The sequence below is a fragment of the Lissotriton vulgaris genome, chromosome 11, assembly GCF_964263255.1.
Source record: "Lissotriton vulgaris chromosome 11, aLisVul1.2, whole genome shotgun sequence".
NCBI classification, from domain to species: Eukaryota; Metazoa; Chordata; class Amphibia; order Caudata; family Salamandridae; genus Lissotriton; species Lissotriton vulgaris.
Genome location: NC_141699.1, coordinates 655359742 through 655380122, shown reverse-complemented (window position 1 = coordinate 655380122; position 20381 = coordinate 655359742). Strand labels below are relative to the sequence as shown.

The window sequence follows — 20381 nt, the reverse complement described above, 5'->3', positions numbered from 1 at the left end:
CTGACAAATTAAGCAGGCCTGGATTTTGGGTTTTGGGTTGCATGAATGCATGCGTTTCTACTTGATTACAAGTGCCATTGTGCTTTGTCTATTCTTTTTGTGCTTACTATACTGCATGTATATTTGATGGCTTGATGATATGTTGTTTTGTTTCATGTAGCTGCTTTTTGATATTATTACAAGTTTGCCCGTGTTGTGAAGGGACATGTATGACGGTATGTGTCATTGAACACCACGTGGTTAATATTTGCGTTTATACTAAATTTCACAGATATGATGTTTGCATACTGTGGACATGAAAATACATTGCCTCACCAGTGAATGTTAAAATTTGGCTATAATAGTATTGAGGTAAAATAAAAGAGATATACAGGAAGCCACAATACTGCCCTTCTCCCCTTAAGGAACAGGCAGGCCTAGATTTATATACATATCCTTGATTGGACCTAAGGATGAAATTATAGATTTGTGGCTCTTGTTAAAAGGTGACCTAAATTTTTCATTTTTTTTCCCTTGAAGAAGGAACTGGACCATTAGCTGAGATTACCGTATATGGTGTAGTGTTTCTCCCCAGATGTTGCATTGTGCCCAGACTGCAGAGATGTAATAGGAACATCCACATTATGCATAATTCCCTTTTTGTATGACCTGACCAGACTGTTTCTTTCTCTTAAGACTTTTCTTTAGGCCTATATTTTTGATGCTTTCCAGTCTGACTGTCAGCTTTGTGATAGACTGGTTAACTGATTTAAAGTAAGAAAAGTTTTCCATCTCAATGGGAGACACTGTATGTTCATTCTTGAATGTGAAAAATGTAATGCCCATTCTAATTAGGTTCTCAGTTCTTTTTTCTGCTGTTTTAATATTTGATAGACCACATGTGTTTTAATAATGGAAACATTAGGAGTTTCTACTCGTGTTTTTTCTCTGTTTTCACATTTTGATAAATTAGCCTTTGTCTGAATGCCCCTGATCATCTGTTATGTGATCTCGCTTTTGAAGTGTTCTAGATGAGGGATTTAGGAACACTTAGATTTACTCACTGAGGAAAATGTTTACCCCATTAGATGATGCCACTATATGTAAGGACATCCATTCAGATAGAATGTTTATGTAATTATTTACCCTTAGATGGCAGAGGATATGCTCTCATATGGATACCCAATTGAAGAGGCTAGAGCCATTGTTTTGCTTTTTATGAGAATGATAGTGTATTTTAGGTCCTGATAGTCCCATGGCGTATGACAACTCTCTTGAACATTGCAGGCCAACTGTTTGCAGTCCCCTTGTTAAATATTGAATTGTTTTTTGTGCTAAATTGAAGGAAATTAATAATTGTGTCACATTTCCTACATCACTAAGCTCTGCAAAGGGAGAGTGGACACCCTGCAGAACGAATGACCCAGATGAATTCTAATTCCTATCCTTGACAGCCATAAATGAAAGCAGGAAGTTTTGGCCTATAGTCCCAGCACCCAGTAAGGAATCTGAACGGCATCAATGGTATTTCCAATTTCTTCGTTTGCCCTATTAATCAGCGTTCCACGATAGAAGAAAGGGAGTCTCTTTGGTTTTGCAACAGAATGAAAAGTTTCAGAAAAGGGCAAAAAGATACCTGTTATGTACTGGCAACCTCTGACAGTGTACAGCCCCATGAGCCCTTGGCCTAAGTTTTGGCCTGAGCCCCTTGAGCCCTTTTGCCTGAGTCTTTGCCTGAGTTTGGCAACATCGTTCCCTTTTTCTCCTTTGGCCTACCGGAAGAGCAGTGAAATGGAGAATTCGAGATTGGCAAAGAGGCACTACATTTTGGTGCCTATGAAAGAGCAGCCTGAGCGTCCTCTGACACTGAATAAGGAGTGTTGGAGTCTGAAAGTGCTGCTGATCTTGCTAAGTTGGTTCTCAATAGTGTTTGGATCTGCACGAGATGCTTTGTGCCCTTGATCACGAAGAGCACATCATTTGTAGTGTCTGCCGCAGATGAGAGACACTGTTGCACTGCCTTGAGACATTGAGACTTTCGACTGAACTATGAGTGTTTGCCAAAAGGGGCACTCCAACGGATGCTGAGACACATTTCCATGGAAGGCCTGAAATGAAGAGGCCCATGCGGTGATGGAAGAAGAGATTCGATGAACGATAAAAGTCTGCCAGAGAGACTTGTGATTGAACTCTGGGCATAAGTTGTGATTATACAAGAGATTCCTATATAGTTAATTACTGGGTGTTGTGGAATTAATTTTTATTATCTTGCTTGCAGTATTTTAGAGTAGTATTCTGTTTAGTACAGGTAGAATAGAAGTTCATTCTCTGTGGAAGAGTATCCCTATTCATCTTGAGAGCATTGATGGATTGCATTGCCACTGTTTCACATGAGTATATAGTGTTTTCTGAAAGATTTTAGGATTTGCCATTGCTTAGGGTTGTGAAAATGCTAATTTTCTCTGTAATAGTGGCTATTACTTTCTCCTACTGTTTGTATGTATGTTTATGACATAATGTCCCGTTCTTTAGTAATCCTGGTCATACCCTTGCTGAAATGATTAGAATGGAAAATGTTTATCTAGCAATGAATTAGGAACTTGATGACATTATGTGCAAATTAATGAGCACCTGTTTTCCATGTTCCTACTGGATCATATGAATGTCTTCAGCAAACGCTAAAAGGGGCGACTGTTGTAAATTGGTAAAAATGGGTTAGCGTTAACAGAAGCCATCTTGCATTTAGAAGTTATCTTATCTGCTGTTAAGAAGCCATTTTGTCTTCCTAGCAGCCATCTTGCTGCCATGTGCTCACTATGTGCTTTGTCCTACCTTCCTTTTAGCTGCGCCTGAAGTCTGCCTAGTAACAGGATATATTTAGCCTCCTCCACTTTCACGCATGCTCAGAAATGCCTGGTAGAGTCTGCATCTGTTACTGATTAGTTTTACATAGGAATGTGTTCACTACGTTCTGAAACTGTTAGCTCCTCCCACTTAGTTGAACAAAGAGGATTTGTATGTCCATTTTAGGTATTCTTTGCGTGCTCACAGGAGCCAGGACTGCCCCTTTCATTTATGCTTACTGTGTAAGTCTGAAATGTATATAAGGCGCCAGCCTTCTGAATTCCTCAGACTGTCTCATTCATTTGCCATGGCTTTTGGGCGACGCAGCCTCACCTCATATGAGTGTAATAAACTGTCCTTTGATATTTCAGAGTTCTGTGTCAGTCTCTTACTGCTTTTTAAAGGACTCCAAGAGAATCAGGTTTTTGAATACCACATGATGGGTGATGGTATCGGAGATTTCAAGTTTGTGTTGTACTGCAGATCTGCAGTTGTGGAGCAGACAGCGCAGCTCTGTCAAGACTGTTTTGGTGGCAGGGGCACTTGGGCTCTGAAGGGTGATCGTGATGTTGTACTTATGCGGGGGTGCTCGGGAGGGTTTAGGTGGATGCTTGGTTCTGACAGAGGCGATGTTCGGAATAGTGTTGATAGTAGGGTTGCTAGGGTATGAAGATTGAAGAAGGGCGGCGTTCAAGGGCTTGTGTGAGTTAACGAAGTTTGCAGATGACAGGTTGAGCTTGGCTATATTGGGGTGAGGGGGCGAGGTGCATCTCGTGAGAAGTTGGGAAGGAGTAGAGGTGCATCTGGCAGAGTGGGCGGGGGGGTTGAGAGAAAGGGAAGTTAGAGAAAGAAAGTGGTACTGCTGGACCCGAGGGAGGGGAATGGAAAGGGTTACCAAGGGGGGAAAGGGAGTGGCACAGCATTGCTGGAGGAGTGGGAGGGAGAAGAGAGATGCAGTGGGATTGTGGAGAAATTAGGGTGAATAACGAGGGGAGGAGGTGGTGGAAAGGAGGGATGGAAGAAGGGATAAAGGGGAGCGTAGGGAAAGTTCACTGGGGAGAAGGTTGGAGGAGAGATGGACGAAAAAGGGGGGTGACTGGAATGAAAATGGGGGAGGAGAAGAGATTGGAGTACCGGGATGGTGCAGATTGGACGAGGAGCGTATTAGCTAGCGGTAGGGCTGAAATGATGTGGGAGGGGGTATACTGTGAAGGGGAGGAATAGGAGAGGAGGTCACAGGGGAGTGGGAGGGAAGAGGGCCAACCTGTGCTTCTCGAGAGTGCAGCCAATATGGGCCGCAGCGGCCATATTGTGGCAGGAAATACAATAAAATTGGTTGTGGGAAGATGTGAAAAACACACCAGCGGTGTTAAGAGATCCCACCTGAAGGAGCCAGAACATATAACTGACTCTCACAGGCAACTGCCAGTACAGGGCATTTTGGATCGGCGTTTCCTCCTAGGTTCTTAAAGGGACAATTTCTTTTTTTTCCCTCTCAATGTAAGCCTATCAGGCTGCATTTTCTCTTTATGCTTTACATGTTGAAAACACAAGAAATTAATCATCTTCATCAGCTTTTACCAGCATTCACAAATAAAATTACTATGATAGTCTAACATTAGAGTTCCATACGAAATGAACCTGGATTTAAACATTCTACAATGTTCATTTCTTTGGGAACAATATAATTAAAGGTGTTCTGGGGTCCGCAGAAGCAGTAGGGAATTATTCAAAGTTTATGACTATCAATGAAGATCATACGATGCAGTAGTGCAGTTTGTGAATGCTGAAAAGTATTAAACCTACTCAAAAGTGTAAACTTATCAAACATGCAAGATCCCTTTTTGGCTCCGGACCCCAGTGTTAACAGCAACTCTCTTCCTCACTGTGTCACTGGTAGGATCTCTAGGCTGTAACACTGATTTCACCCACATGGCAGCCTTGCATAGAATATGGCAATGACTTCACTCATGGCATTAAGGTCTATCGTAGCCCCCACGCACATCATTCAGCCCTTATTACTCTTTCAAAGATTAGTCTCTAACCTTGATCTGTTACAATGTCTAAGAGACACCCAAGGAAAAACTCAACAGCTACTTGATAGCTCTCCATTGAGCAGTGATGGGGTCCTCATGGAGGTTTGAAGAGAATGATTCCGATAACAGTCGTAACTATGTGACTTACCATTAGGGTACTATATTGGGGCAGTAGATTGCATGAAGTGCCTCAACCGTCTGCCATCGTGGCTCCACCCTATTTCTATTTTGTGTGGTTATATAGAATTATATTTTAAGGGAGAGAATAGAGCTCTATATAAATATACAAAATTTAACAGGACAGAGGACCCATGCGATGCTGCACAGGTAAATTCACTGTGGATTGACAAGTATTTGTTTAGTTAGACTTTGTGGAACTTCTCCCGAGAAATTCTCATGTATCTATTTAAGACACCAACATGTGCCAAATTTTAACACATTGCTTGTATTTTTACAGGGATAAACATTAATCTCATTTAAGAATGCATAAATTAATAGGTTTAAAAATATTTTTGGCAATAATACATACATACCACTACAAAGGATGTTGAACTGACAGGATGGCAGGCACCACCGAAATTTGTCATACCAGAAACCAATACCCTTTCTTCTTTCCTACAGAACAGACACGTTAAACAATACATAAACATATTGTCTTTAAAACAACGTTGCACATTGTGACATGAATCTATCATGCATGACAAAAGAGGAACGGAATAATACATTAGTAAGAACCTGCACGGATACTCCTGTTTGTATTGATTATCTACATTTTATTTTTTTATTGTTTTATTCCACTCCCTGTTAATTTGACATTTGTTTCAATCTGAATAGTCTCTGCCATCTACATACTGAAGGTCTGCCTGTCTGTAAATCAGTTGGGTGGACCTTCAGTCTGCAAGAGAGGGTACTCCGTTGCCTTCGCAGCCAACTACTCTCTCCACAAAAATCTAAATCTGGCCCTTTATTTTGTAGGATTGTGTGGTAAAATACCGATTTTGTAGGGCCTTTGGGACTCAGAAGAGTCCCACCTACATCTGAGATTTACCGAATCGTTAAAAATACCGATTCGGTATTTTACAGAATCAGTAAATTGACGGATTCTGTAAAATTGTGCCCCTACATGCCAATTCTTGAATACCGGTCGGTAACGGCCGAAAATACCGATTTTCGGCCGTTACCGACCGACCTACATCTGGCCCTGAGTCCTTTCTCTGTATGCACTGATAAGGGTGGGATCAGATAGTTGATTTTGGCGTCTGAATGTACTTGCTTAAACATGGCCATTGAAATCATGCTATATCTAACTGAGGAGCCCTTATAAGGGTAAAACAGTTCCTGGGTTACTTGTGTTCTGGTTCAGGTTCAGGGAGGAGTTTGGCCTGGAAGTTTGGGTTGGACTGTTCCCAGAGGAGCAGGTTGAAGGCTGATTTTCTTTTGGCTTGGTCCAAACTGAGGTATGCTGGAATACTGCATGAGTAATTACAAGTGGCTGAGAAGCATTCCATCCATCAATTTTTCATATACTTCAGTGCGATGCCCTTTGAGGGCCAGGTATGCCTATATGGGTGTCCAGTGTGCTAATGTGTCACTGGAACCAATCAAATCCTCTACTATTGAGCCCTAATAAGGGCAAAACTGTTCTTGGGTTGCTTGTGTTTCAGGTCCGGGAGGACATTGCCTGGCAGTTTGTTCTGGACTGTTTGGTATGCCTCATTTTACCATCAAAGGTCTGCATGTAGTTATACAGGAGCGCCGGGACACCCCGTTGGGGTAGCTGTGCGCGATACCAAAACACACTAAATAAATAAATAAATAACCATTGGAGCAGGGTCAGGACTGAGGTGGCATCATGGGTAAAAAGTAATGGATTGGGATGCAGCCTCGAGCGAATGCCACTGCCTGAGATTAATTTATGCATTTCATCCACCACCTTGTTTTTGTTACCTTAAGTATGAAGGGTATGCCAAGATGTAGGTCCCAAGCTCATAGTGCCATTGTAACCAAGTTGTACCCGGCTGATGAGCCCTAATCAGAGTGAAATTGGCCATGAGTTGCTTATGTTCTGGTTCACGAGTGACCTGGGCTGGCAGTTCGGGCTGGACTGTTGCCAATGGAGCCGGGTCAAGACTGATTTGCACATGGCTAGGTCCAAACTGAAGTCGCATGGTGGGCCAAAACCGACTGACTGGGATACAGCCCGAGCGTTTGGCAGTGGCTTAGATTAATTCAAGCATTCTATCCATCAATTTGTGTTTGTTGCCATTTATTTCACTCTAGTGTGCCTTATTTCTCTCTATTTCAAGAATGTGTCGTTGGTAGCAGGCGATCTTGTGGAGAACATGGCGGCCATGAGTTAAGCGGTTGCATGCTTGTGCTAGCTGCTCCACTGCTCTTCTGTTCCTACGGGGTAACGAGGGTCCAAAATGATAGTTTAAATCCTGAAGTGGGGGAATAGCGTTTTAAAAAATCTACTAAAGTATAATAAATCCACTAAACACAGAGTTCTCCTACCTGGCATGTGTGTAGAGTCGGCCCTGGATCTCCCCTGTTGCTTCAGCGTTGCTCTCGAGCTGAGGCGGGGTCGGGGTCTCACTGCGCGTCGACTGCTTTGAGGTGGGCTCACTCGGTGTGTTTCCGGGAGAGCGGAAGGCAGAGGCAGAACTGGTTACTCAGCGGATGCCAGTGGAGCCGCGCTGGAGGGAGAGACGTTTGCAGCGACGGAGGAAGAGGCGGTTGAGGCGGCAGACGCTGAGATAGCAAAACGAAGCCCCGCTACAACAAAGCAGGAAGGAAAGTCGAGAGGCGAGGTACCGGGGCTCCGGGGGTGTCCTCAAGCTCGGTAAGCCTTCTCCCCCATATTCACTGCGCACATTTAACCGGAAGGGGGATTCTTTGGTGGATATATCTAATTCTGTGTCTGTATCTGCTTCTGCAAAACGGTCCTCTCTGTTTTTGCCACCCCCTTTGAGAATCCAGCCCACTGAGAAGCAGCAGGGAAAAAACAAGGAGGGTTAGAGGGGCGCTGGGCCATCTAAGGTACGGGGAAGTAAGGGTGCAAACAGCGGGAGGAAAGGTGGGAAAGGGGGAGCAGGAAAAAACTCTGATTCACAAGCACGGACATCTCAGGAGAACATTGAGGTCGATTAAGTTTTTAAGAAAACACCAGTAGATAAGGTCCACTCAACTTTAGACTTTGAAGGAGACAACAAAGGATATCCCCCAAATCGAGAATATAAAAAGAAGGGCACCAAAAAATTAGAGAAAAGGGGTTTCCCAGCAGATGCAAGAATACGAATTACCCCCTCTTTGACATCTTATTTTAAGGTTCTCCCACAAGTGCTGGAAGTGGGGAAGCAGGGGGAGAAGCAGAGAATGTTAAGGGAAGATTTGGAATCCTCTGGGCTGATAAAAGTGTCTGCACCTTCAACTATGGAGTTGAGTCCTACCCTACCCCCGTCAGTAGCTATCCCATCATCTTCTGAGCTGAACCCTGCACTAGACCCTTCGTTTGGGGTTGATTCCTCATTGAGGTTGCCTTCAGATTCTTCTGTGTTTGATCCACGGCTAATTGAATCACAAGCCAACCAAATTGTTTCAGTAGAAAATTCTATAATTTTGGCCAGCACCGAGGTCAACCAGTTAACATTGGTAAATATGGAGGGGACAGCAAAAGACAAAGATAGCAGGGAGCTGGACATGAGGGCGGAAAGAGCATTAGAGGTTTGTGGGGATGCATTGGGGCCAGTTGTACCTTCGGGTGACCCTGGTCCCTCGGGGATCTCCTTGGAAACCCTCTTTTTTTCAATGGCCACGGACATTAAAAAGGGATTCGCGGTTTCAGAGGCAAATCAGGGGGGAATACGACTCTTCTGTGAATCATTTGAAAAAAACTCGACAATTTAAGTTCAAGAACGACTGCTTTGGAGAGTGAGGTTGGAATCATTAAAGATGGCCTGGGCAAAGTCAGATCGGATATTTCCAGGCTTAAAAAGGGGGAAGCTTCACTTCGGGACAGAATGGAATTATTGGAGAATAATTCCAGGCGTAAAAATGTGCAACTCCTAAATATACCAGAAGGGAAAGAGGGGCAGGATCTTAAATCTTATATTACCTCCCTCATTAAGGATACATTACAGATCGATGCCACGGAAGATGATTTAAAAAGAGATATCCAGAGAATTCACCGAGATCCCTTCAGAAGACAGCCCAATAAGACAAAGCCTAGGAAGATCTTAGTTAACTTCCTGACTTTTTCCCTTAAGGAAAACATATTAACAGCAGCCCTTAAACTGAAATCTCTGAAAAAAAGAGATTCCTCCTTTTCCTTTGAAATCAGATCTGACCTCTCTCGTACGACGTTAGATAGACAGTGGGAGCTGGGGGAAAAAATGGATGACTTTAGGAAGCTAGGGGCAACAGTCCAATTAAAATTCCCTGCACAACTAAAAATCATGTTTAATAATAAAATGTATTTTGTGAAAACATTGCAAGAAGCGGACGAGCTTCTAGTGAACCCAAAATCTTGATTTCACTTCAGCTTTCTGCATACTATACAGATTATGCTTCCCTCGGCAGACAATTAGAATCGCAGTTGGAATTGTAGTTAGAGGTAGCGGTTTAACAATATAGTATTAGAGTAAACAGAACTAAATTATGGAGCAGTTTAGAGTATGCTAGCGGACAGGCAGAACCTGGGCTACTCCAGGTAAATGGGGGCAGTGTTCTCCAGGGAGGGTGGGGGGGGGGAAGGTTGGGTTGGGGGTGGTACACGGGTGAGGGGGCAGAAGGGAAAAAATTATCAAAAAAATCGTTCCCCTCATAATCTAGATGAAGTTCAAATTGTATTGTCTCTGGTTTGGTATCGGAACAGGGTACAGAATATACTGAAATCCCACGGTTACAGCTTCAATCATCATCCGCCATGAAAACTTTACAGTGTCTATCCTGGAACGTGAACGGTCTGCGAGTTAAAAATAGGAGGAAAAAAATCCTACAATATTTAAAAGACTCACCTGCACATATAATTATTCTTCAAGAGACCCACCAGGTATAAAAAGAAATGAGTGACATTTGTGGAAAGCTTAGATGGATGGAACACTATGCCTGCTCATGTCAGACAGCTAATATTAGGGGTGTGGCTATCTTAATAAAAAAAGAAGTAAATGCATCCCTACAAGATGTGAGAACTGATTTAAGTGGCAGGTGGGTGATAGCGAAGATCTTGGTAGAGAATGACCCTATTACTATCGTTGGATATTATGGTCCTAATCAGGATGATCCATCAGCGCTAAAAAACATATTTTTAAATCTCTTGGAGTTCCCTGATTTAACTGTCCTAGCAGGGGGATTTCAATATTGTTTTAAACCAGAGATTGGATAAATCTTCAAACAGTAGGGCTACAACCCCCTCTAAAACAAGGGTCTTTTTAAAAATGACGATGAAGCAATATGATATTTGTGATATATGGAGAGAGAGATCGGGTACACAATTCGGCGTATCTTTCTATAACAAAAAATATAGACATAAGTCACGAATAGATTATATCCTAATTAGTAACGATCTAAGAGACCGTACAAAGAATATTGGGTATTTAACCCCTCACTTGTCTGACCATGTGGCGGTCTGGATTAACTTAAATTTAGCTGGTAGAGAACAGCAAAGGGTGTAGATGCTGCTGTTACTGCATTTTTGATCCAGGAGGTGGAAGCATGTTTTGATATCAATAGGGGATCAACTGATATAATGGTGGTATGGGATGCACTGAAATCTTTTTTGAGAGGTCTGATTACAAATAAAACCGTCCATAAAAATAGACAATACAGGCAGGAGATTGCATCTGTGCAGTCCCAAATGAAGCAGTTGGACGAAAGGATTAATCAGGCAACCGAGCGAGAACAAGATCTCCAAGAGACACTAATGGCAGAATTAGAGGTGTTAAAGGCCCGGGTGGAAAATATAATTCAAAAAATAATTTCTAACAGGTGGGAGGTGAGCAAGCTTGCTCACTTTGAATATGGAGAAGGGGCTGGAAAGCTATTAGCTTGGAAAGCTAAAATAGACAGAGTCAGGAATCAAATTAAACAAATAGAGGATGAAGGCTTAAATGTATTAATAAGCAAGGAGGAGGAGATGGGAGAGATCTTCCACGCTTATTTTAAAGGGCTATATAAAGATGAAAGTGACTCTGACATAACATCTATCCAAGGCTGGTTAAATTCCATCGAACTACCTTCATTGGGCATAATACATAGGGAAAGCCTGCAGGTAGAAATATTGCACCAAGAGGTTAGGAAGGCTCCTCAGGATTGTAAAAAGGGCAAAGCTGCAGGGCCAGATGGCCTCCCTGCGGAATTATACAAGGAATTGAGTAAGGCAGTTATCCCCGTTTTGGTTGAGGTGTTTAACAAAATCTTGTTAGAAGGAGCTCAGCCTCCTGCTACCTGGGGGGAAGCAAACATTATGTTAATCCTTAAACCATGTAAACCCTCTACAAAATGTAGTTCATATAGGCCAATATCCTTGTTAAATTCCGATTATAAGATTGTATAAGATTTTCTCCAAAATATTGGCAGATAGACTAGGGAGCATAGCAGTTGAGCCTTTACATACTGACCAGAAGGGATTTATTAAGGGTAGGAACCTTTTTGATCTCACCCACGATTTTATTGGTGCAATAGATCTTGCATCCACTTTTTCTCTCCCCCTGGCAGCAATGACATTGGATGCAACCAAAGCTTGTGATAGGGTGGATTGGAAATTTCTTGGAGCGGTTTTGGAAAAGTTGAAATTTGGGCCAAAATTATGCCGCACCATCTGCCTTATATATAGCGAGCTATCCACCAGGCTGGTGGTAAATGGTAGAACAATCAGACCATTCAAAAGTGAAAGGGGAACTAGACAGGGCTGCCCACTCTCCCCTCTCCTTTTTGACATTTATATAGAGCCGTTTGCGCAGTGCCTTAGGGAGGAGCCTGCTATTACACCATTTAAGAGCGGCTCATGGGAGAGGAAGGTAGCCCTGTATGCCAATGATATTCTTATTTTGACGTCAGATAAGGATTCCTCTTTCCCCGGAGTGATTGAATTAGCTAGGGAGTTCTGCCAGGTCTCTGGCTATGAGGTTGATGAGAACAAAACCGAGATAATGACATGGAATTTGCCAGTGTCCCGATACCAAACCAAAAAAGAGTTGCGCTACTTAGGTGTAAAGATCGTTCCAGAGATAGACCAAATACCAAAAGTTCATTTTAATAATATTTTGAAGGATTCTCAAACTCTTATGAAATCTTGGATACATCTACCACTGTCTATCTTGGGCAGAGTAAATCAAGATGTCTATCTTGCCAAAGATAACGTTCCTGTTTAATACCATCCCTTTGAATTTCGTGAAAGCACTGATCGTAAATTTCAGAAATCCATTAACTCCTTTATTTGGGCATCAAAAGCTGCTAAAATATCACGGAAGAAGCTAAGACGTAGGAGGGAGAAAGGAGGTCTGTCTCTTCCTGATATTCAATATTATGCTTGGGCCTTTCAGTTATCATATTCTAGAATGCTGCTAAAATGCCCAGACTCTTCAGGGAAAGGCAAAATGTTTTCGGACAAGTTGGAACAATTGGGGCTTCCTCGAGAAAGCTTTATGTTTAAGTAAGGGGACAATTTTAAGAAGGTCAGACTGAAAGTGGTATGGCTCAAAATTGGGCTAGGATAAAAAAACGAATAGGTCTCGAATACTACTCAAGGCTTGCCCCCATGTGGGCCAGCCCAGGAACTCCCAGTTGCGTAAAGGATCAGTTGGCAGCCCCTTTGAAAACATCGGGAGTAGCAGTATGGGGGGACCTTGCGGTAGATGGATCTCTTTTGCCATGGGCCACGTTAAATGACAAGCTGGAGGGTGGTATGTCTAGGTTCAAGTATCTGCAGCTACTTAGTTGGTCTCAGAACTTGAAGATTCCATTAGGTCGAGGGAATCCCCTGGAAGATCATCTGGTTAATACACCAGTAAGGAAGAAAGATTTTTTTTTTATTGGGCTGTTGAAGAGGCCATTGACGGCGAATTCAAGCTGGCCGAGCAGTTATGGGGGGAAGCTATTCCGGAAACTGATTGGGAGGATTTGTGGCAGACATTTTATAATATCCTCTTTTCAATAGTGAAACCAGCTTGGTTGAGGAGGAACGATTATTTTACAAAACACAGGGCTTACTTCTCCCCGGCGAGGCTCCCTAAAATGTCCAAAGGCCCTCCGGCAAAGTGTAAAAAATGTAATCTGGAAAGCGTTCCGGATGTACACATGTTTTGGGCCTGCCCATCTCTTGTTAAATTCTGGAGAGAAGTCAGAGACTCTTTAACATCAATTTTGAACTAGGGAATACAAATTTCCCTCGATTCCATCATCTTTGGTATATGGAGCGATATCACCGGCCCGGATAGAGGCTTTCAATTTTTCGCAATTCTTCTAGCTAGACGGGAAATATGTAAGAGATGGGCTGAATCAATACCTCCCAAACATTCGGAGTGGCTATCTTCTTTATATAAAATCTCTAAAACAGATTTGGCTATATTAAAAAACTCTAGGAAGAGAACGATCTGGAACAAGCTGCTAAATTGGACCTCAGTCTGAGCTTTTTTTTTCTTTTTGTAGTTTTTGTCCTATGATTAAGCTTCAACGAAACTCTCAGACTGTGTCTAAGCTAAGGATGGCCATCGATACCAGTCTCGGTTTATCCCTGAAGAGAGTGCAACCACTCTCCCTCGGAACGGGAGGGCAGCAACTAGAAGGAAGTGGGTATGCTGCTGGTAGAGCTGAAGGGTGGAAAAGACTTGCAGGGCCTACCTATGGATTTCAAGTTAGCTGAGGTTGGAGGCGAATGAGGAAAAAAAAAAAGTGTCACTTTCCAGTTCCACGTTTTGCGGTCAGCCTAGCCGGAGAGCAGAGAGCGGAGACCAGAGGAGACAGGCTGCGTGCTGGCGTGAGCGCTGAGCCTAGCGCTGGGAAAACAACGCCGCCGCAAGCCGCATCCCGGGGGTTCTACCGGGGGATTCTACCGCCAGGAGAGCCAGGAGAGCCGAGCAGAGCAGGGGGAATAATACCCGCCGCTGTATCGCCGCGGTACTGTGGTACTGTTCTACAGTTCTATCGGGTTGAACCAGGCGGAGGAGACAGGCAAGGGCCGATTCTTGAGACGTCCGGGGGGGGGGGCTCACCCGGCGGCATTCGGCGGCGGCCATTACAACAGCCGCAAAAAACTACAAGTACCAGCAAGCACCTGGTCGAATGCTATAGCAGCAGGGGAGTTCACCGGCAGAGAGTCGAAGAGTCACTGAGTCACTGTGCGGTACCCTGACTAGCGGGGAGCTGCGGAGAGCTGCAGGCGGTTGTGAGCGCAGACTTCGGTCGCGCTGAGATAACAACATCGCCGCAGCAGCACCAGTCAGGAGAAAACGCAGGGGTAACCGCAGACGTACTCTAAGAGCAGCAAGCCGGGCTGGCCGGTGTGATTCCGCGTCCAGCGCCCTCCTGAGCCACAATTTCACGAGCTGGCGGCTTGGAGACTGGAAAACTGATCTCTTCCACCACAGCAGAAAGTAGCTGAGAGCCAGCGGTTGGCAACGGTCAACGGCCTGGAGTTTGGAAACTGACCCGGACCCGGGCACAACCGGGCAGAAAGCAGGAGAGAGTTGTCACGCCAGCCCTGCCAGGACGACAAAACGCCAGGAAGAACACCAGTAGCTGCAGCCTCGCCGGGCACCCTGAACCCCTGGGGCCCCACTGTTAGGCTCCCCCAGCCCCGCTCCACCCTATCACGAAAGCCAACAGGAGCGCAGGAGCATTTGCGAGAGCCAAGCAGCACTGCAGTGCAAGTAGCGGACAGCGGCCCAAAGAGTGGTAAGAGGGTAAGAGGGTCAGCGTAAGCGGAGGTGGGGGAGGATCTGTGGATCTGGAGGTCTTGGAGACGGAAACCCCTTGACAGCAGGACACAGATCAAACCTGACATCAATCACTCTGTCCCCATTAAACCGGCCGGGTAGCCCTTATACCTATATATTAGTCTGCAATCTATCCGTCCAGACAAAGACCATCATCATTATAATTTTATTTAACACGACTAGATCCCCGAAGAAGGTAAAAAAAGATAAAAGAACAGTGAGGTCCCGCTTGGGGAAATGAGATCAGGGAAAGTGCGACAACCAGCGGAAAGCAAGAAATCCAGAATTGACAATGCCATTCGAAAAAGGGTCCGATGCAACCTCAAGGGAGAGGTTGGTATCAGCACCAACTCCTGAGTTAAACTCAGACACCAGACAGAAATCAGGTCTTCTAAAGTTCTTTTATCTCAAGGACCCAATGGCAGCAATTTATGCTCCAACTGCTGAAGCTAGCAAACTACCAAGCCCCATCGCGCCACTGAATGCCCCCCCCCATCGGCAAACAATCTGCAGAATAAGGTAAGCGAGGACTCGGGGCGTCAATCACCCAAATCGAGCACGGGACCTCCTCTTCAAGGCAATCAAACGTTAGTGACCGCCCAGGTGCACTGCCCCAACACTCCCTTAGCTCCAAACGAAATAAGGGGAAGTACAGTCGTAAAGAATAACTTAGACAACAGCCCAGTAAGGGACATCAGGCCGAAAAAACAAAAAAGTGCGATACCTGCGGAGCCAACTGAAGCTAGTGACCAAACAATGGAAATTATGGGCGTACAGGAAGGAACCATTGGGCCCAAAACTTTCCCAACTCATCTGGGCAAGAAGGGGACTCATGGATAAAGTCCCTCTTTTTACCTAATGATTATCAACTTGCGGAACTCACAGAGAGAATTACAAAGTACATTGACTCGCAAGGGAGAGTATCACGACCAGAACATGGTTTTGACGATCATCATCTGAGTCCAGGTATGCTGGTCTCAACCCCCCGGGATTGTAAGACACAAAGAAGCCAACAAAGTGCTTGCGCAAATGACAGCATCACCGCGCAGACAAATAAATTACAGCCCATTTATGCTGCGCCAATTGCAATTTCCTCAGGGAGCACGTCGGAACTGCAACCCAAAGATTCCATCCAAATTGCGCCAATCACAATTTCATCAGGGAACACGTCGGACTTAGAACCCAAAGATTTAAGTAAAATTCAAAAAGATGAGCCCTCCACTCCATGGACTCAATCTCTACTAAGCACTTTGGAACAAGCGATAAAGGTGCTGAATTATCAATCCAATAAAATGAAAGTCCAGATTGACCTTATCACATTAGTGGCCGGACACATCTCAGGCATAAACGCAAAACTGGACTCCCTATCATCACTCATAACAATATACGGAAACTCAGAGCATAACACAAACCGGAGCAATCAACAAGGAATTTGTAGATGTGGAAGTATAATTGAAAAACTAGCAAGCCTCCCGGACATTTTGAAGGACATTCTAGGGTAGGTTAAACAAGCAAGGGGCCACAGCCAGATTAAGGAAATCAAGCCTATCACGGAGAAAGTCCAACCACCCAAGAAAGGGCTTGAAGATCTTATAAGAACCAAACATGTAACGGATCGAGAACAAGCACTAAAGGAGGGCGATCTAGGCAAAAAAGCCTTAGATATGGATGATATACAACCTATCCAAATTCCATAACTAAGGATAAACCAACAAAGCAGCAAAGAAAAAAGGCAAGAAAGGCTAGGCTCAAGTACAAGAAACAACCAAACGTAGCTACGGGCAAAATCTTCCCTATATTTCAATCGAAAATCAACCATGAAATAAAATCTAAACTTTCGAACGGGTCACCAACAGGAGAGGAAATATTTACAGACCGATTCATATCAAATATATCAAACTCACTAAGGGGCGAGGGCCCCAGGACTAGAGCCAACTTAACGTCATCCCCATCCTTAGGCGCCATCAGCCAAATGGAAATTAGACCGCCCCAGCAATCATTAGCAAAAAAGCGGGAAAGAGAAAAAAGTAAAGCCATACAAACGGACGTTCCAGGAGGGAGGGAGCAAACCGAGTCGCTGTCAGCCCGGAGAAAATAACTCCAACTCTGATATAAAACACATAATTGAACAACAAATATCTACAACAGTTGGAGGAAAACTATATGAGGCAATTGGATCAGCAGCAGCACGAGAAACTAAAATCATGTCAACCCCAATGCGAATCACTGTCTTGGAAAAAGAACGTAAATGTTCGCTAATTCGGAAGGAGCAAAGTATGGCCCCAACGAAGCTAACCAATGCAGTAATAACCCAGAAAAACGTGAATAGATTCGAGTCAGTACAGAATGAGCAAGAACATAAAAAAAACCAATTTGCGTGCAAAAGTATCCAACCTCACAACCTGCCATTGTGCAATGCTGGCCCAATTCAAAAGGAGCCAAGCAACGTTCAAGAACTATTTGACTTAAAACTTACCTTTATCCCAGAATATCCTACAAGGGGGCCCCAAGATATCTTGAATCAAGGGAACCTATTAAAATTATTCAAGGAAACAACGGGCCTAAAAGAAATTACTTCCCAGGATCTGTATTCTGTTGAATTCAGGCAAAATGTAAACAATGTGAGAATTGAAGAAACTGACACAACTTGGACCTCAAGGGACCTGGTAGAAAGGATTTACCTCGCAAGACAACAATTCGAATTATGGGGTATATCTATAATACGACATAAATGCACGAGGTATCTCTACCCTTTACAAATTAACTCTCATGAGCAAAATAAGGGGCAGGAGAGAAAAAGTCAACAAGCCTCCTGTCTACGCGGTGCCCGACCATCCACGCCAGAGCCACTAAGAACAAGTCACCTTCAACAAACAATTGGTCATCACCATGCACACAGAACGAACTGGTCTTGGGTATCCAAAGTCCTGAGCAATAAAGCTACCTAACCCAGCCCCAAATCCCTTAGTAACCTTACGGAATGAGATGCCCCCTCAAAATCTAACGAAGAAATCAATAGTTTCAATCTGTTTGTGGAACGTGCACGGATTTCGAGAAATGGCCCATGATCACGAAACCCTAGCATTCTTCCTACGACAAGACATAATCATGACCCAGGAGACATGGATATTACAACCCTCACCAATTCCAGGTTTTAAGGGACACCATATACATGCGGAAAGCTTCTCCAAGCATGGACACCCCCGGGGCGGATTATCGACATATATAACCCACAAATACAACTGGTGTTCAGAGGAGATAGACGTGGGCCTAAAGTGGGCCCAAGTGATCAGAATCTTCGAAACCCCGACGCAGGGGACAACACCGTGGCAAATGTTATTCAAAAATATCAAAAAGAAAAGTATGCGATTCTTGTGTCACTTATTAAGGCCATGCAAAGGACCTACCTACTGCACCCGTTGGTTATCTCAGGAGATTTTAACAACGTGCTCATTGACCACAATAAAGCGAAGGTTAAGAAGCCCACTGTCTGTATTGGAAAAAAGTTAGCCTCCAGTCTAACTGACCATGGATTATCAATCCTGAATGGCAACAACAAGGGGGATAGGCCGGCAGCCGTCACATATTCGAGTGGCAGAGCGCACTCAATAATTGACTATTCAATAGTAAGTGACGAGTTACTTCCCCGTATCGAATCCTTTTACATAGAACAGCGGCCAGAAAGCGACCATTTTCCACAACTAATAAGGCTGAACATTGTACCAAGTACGGCGCCAACAACGACCTCCCTTCTGCTGCACGCTTCAAATTTCAACTTGAGGAAATTAAAATGGCGTTGTGAAGGACTGGGTAAATTTACGACCTAGTAAAAAGCCATTTGGAAAATCTTGGAACTCAAAAGGAAGAGGAACGAGTACCCAACTGGGAGCAAATGATTCAGGTCTGGCAGGATAAATTCCCAGCAAGGCCAGGGACCCGTAGCAAATGTAACATTAAGAAGGAGCCATGGTTTGACACGGAGTTAAGAGCTAAAAAAAGAATGGTTGCAAAGGAGGTTCGAACACTAGCAAGCGAAAAAAACATCAGGGTCAGTGGTAAATAAATCCAAACTAAGGGGTGCCAGGAGCATCTACAGGAAGGCACTGAGGGCCGCTAAGTACAAATACAAAGAAACCACCTGGAACAAACTGTTAATAGCGGGCAAACACAAAAACAGCCGAGTCTTCTGGGGTATTATAAATGATTTAAATCAAGGGGTAAAACTCCAACAAGAAGCCGGGGTCGGAGCTGATACCTGGACTAGACACGTACAAGCTTTATACAGCAAAACAGATCAAGGCCATGCAAACGGTTCATGGGCAGCTAAAGATAATTCGGAAAATTTAAAAAGAGCAAATAGCAAGGAGCACAGGGATCCTGAACATGAAAGACTATCGAACGAGCAGAAGGAGCCAGACGACCTTACCTCCATAACGGAATTACGTAAAATCATTTTAAGATTAAAGTCAGAAGGCGCAGCAGGCCCAAATGGCCTACCGAACGCAATCTTTAAACATGATCCAGATCTGTGGTCAGAGACCCTAACGCCACTGTTTAATCAAATATACAGACAACCAGAGTTACCAGCATCCTGGAATGGTAGTATTATCGGTCCCATTTTTAAGCACGGCGACTACCGTAACCCCAAAAACTACAGACTGATATCATTAATAGACGTTGAAGCTAAACTCTATGCCTCCTGCCTTCTACTTCACCTACAAGCATGGATAACAGAAACAAGGGTCATGCCATTATTCCAAACAGGATTCAGGCAAGGAATGGGAACAATAACCAACCTAACTTGTCTGTCTATCCTAAGGGACACTGCGGTAGCGAAAGGCACTCGTTTGTACGCCTGTTTCATAGACATTAAATCAGCTTTCGACCGGGTAAACAGAGAGCGCTTGTGGAGTAAATTAGAGACCTGGGGATTGCCACACCAACTCTTAACAGCCATCAAAGCCCTTCATTATCACACCTGGGCAAGAGTGAAATTAGGTAATGGAGGCAGTACAACTAGGAGCATTCAAACGCGCCAAGGCTTAAAACAGGGCTGCGTACTAGCTCCCACCCTCTTTAATCTTTTTCTCTCTGATCTCTCAAGCGAGATCGTCTCAGTAGATAGTCACCCTCCTTCTCTGACAAACAAATCAATACACTTTTACAATATGCAGACGATATAGTTTTGTTGAGTCAAACACCAATTGGCCTACAAAGGGCCATCAACAAACTAACATCGTATCTAGAACGAGAAAGCCTTGAACTAAACAAAGAAAAAACCAAAATGGTTCGGCTCGTGGATCAGAAAAAACTAAAGTACAAATGGACGGCCCAAGGGGTAATAGTGAAAGAAAAAGAGTATTACAAGTACTTGGGAATAACACTAACAAAAGGTGAAAGCCAAAAGGATCACAGAACCGCATTAAAAGCAAATCTTAATCTTCGCGCACCGCTCTTTAAAAAACAAAATGGATTGTCCAAATCATAACCACTTATTAAAAGTTATGGCAGCACAAATTATGCCCACGCTAACTTACGGCCTAGTTACGTGGTGTGGCAAGGAGGTTGATCTTTTAAACGCTCTAAAAAA

The 20381-nt window shown here is 43.9% G+C and overlaps 1 protein-coding gene and 1 pseudogene across 1 annotated transcript in view; one reads left to right on the top strand and one right to left on the bottom strand.

Moving 5' to 3' along the window:
• Positions 1-20381, bottom strand: part of LOC147683291 (disintegrin and metalloproteinase domain-containing protein 9-like) — a 2469977-nt gene that overhangs the window by 1531240 nt on the left and 918356 nt on the right. Inside the window, exon 10 of the mRNA XM_086944815.1 lies at positions 5393-5474. Coding sequence (XP_086800941.1) covers positions 5393-5474 — 82 coding nt within the window. The remainder of the gene's footprint in view (positions 1-5392; positions 5475-20381) is intronic.
• On the top strand, positions 17777-19304 carry LOC147683292 (uncharacterized; annotated as a pseudogene).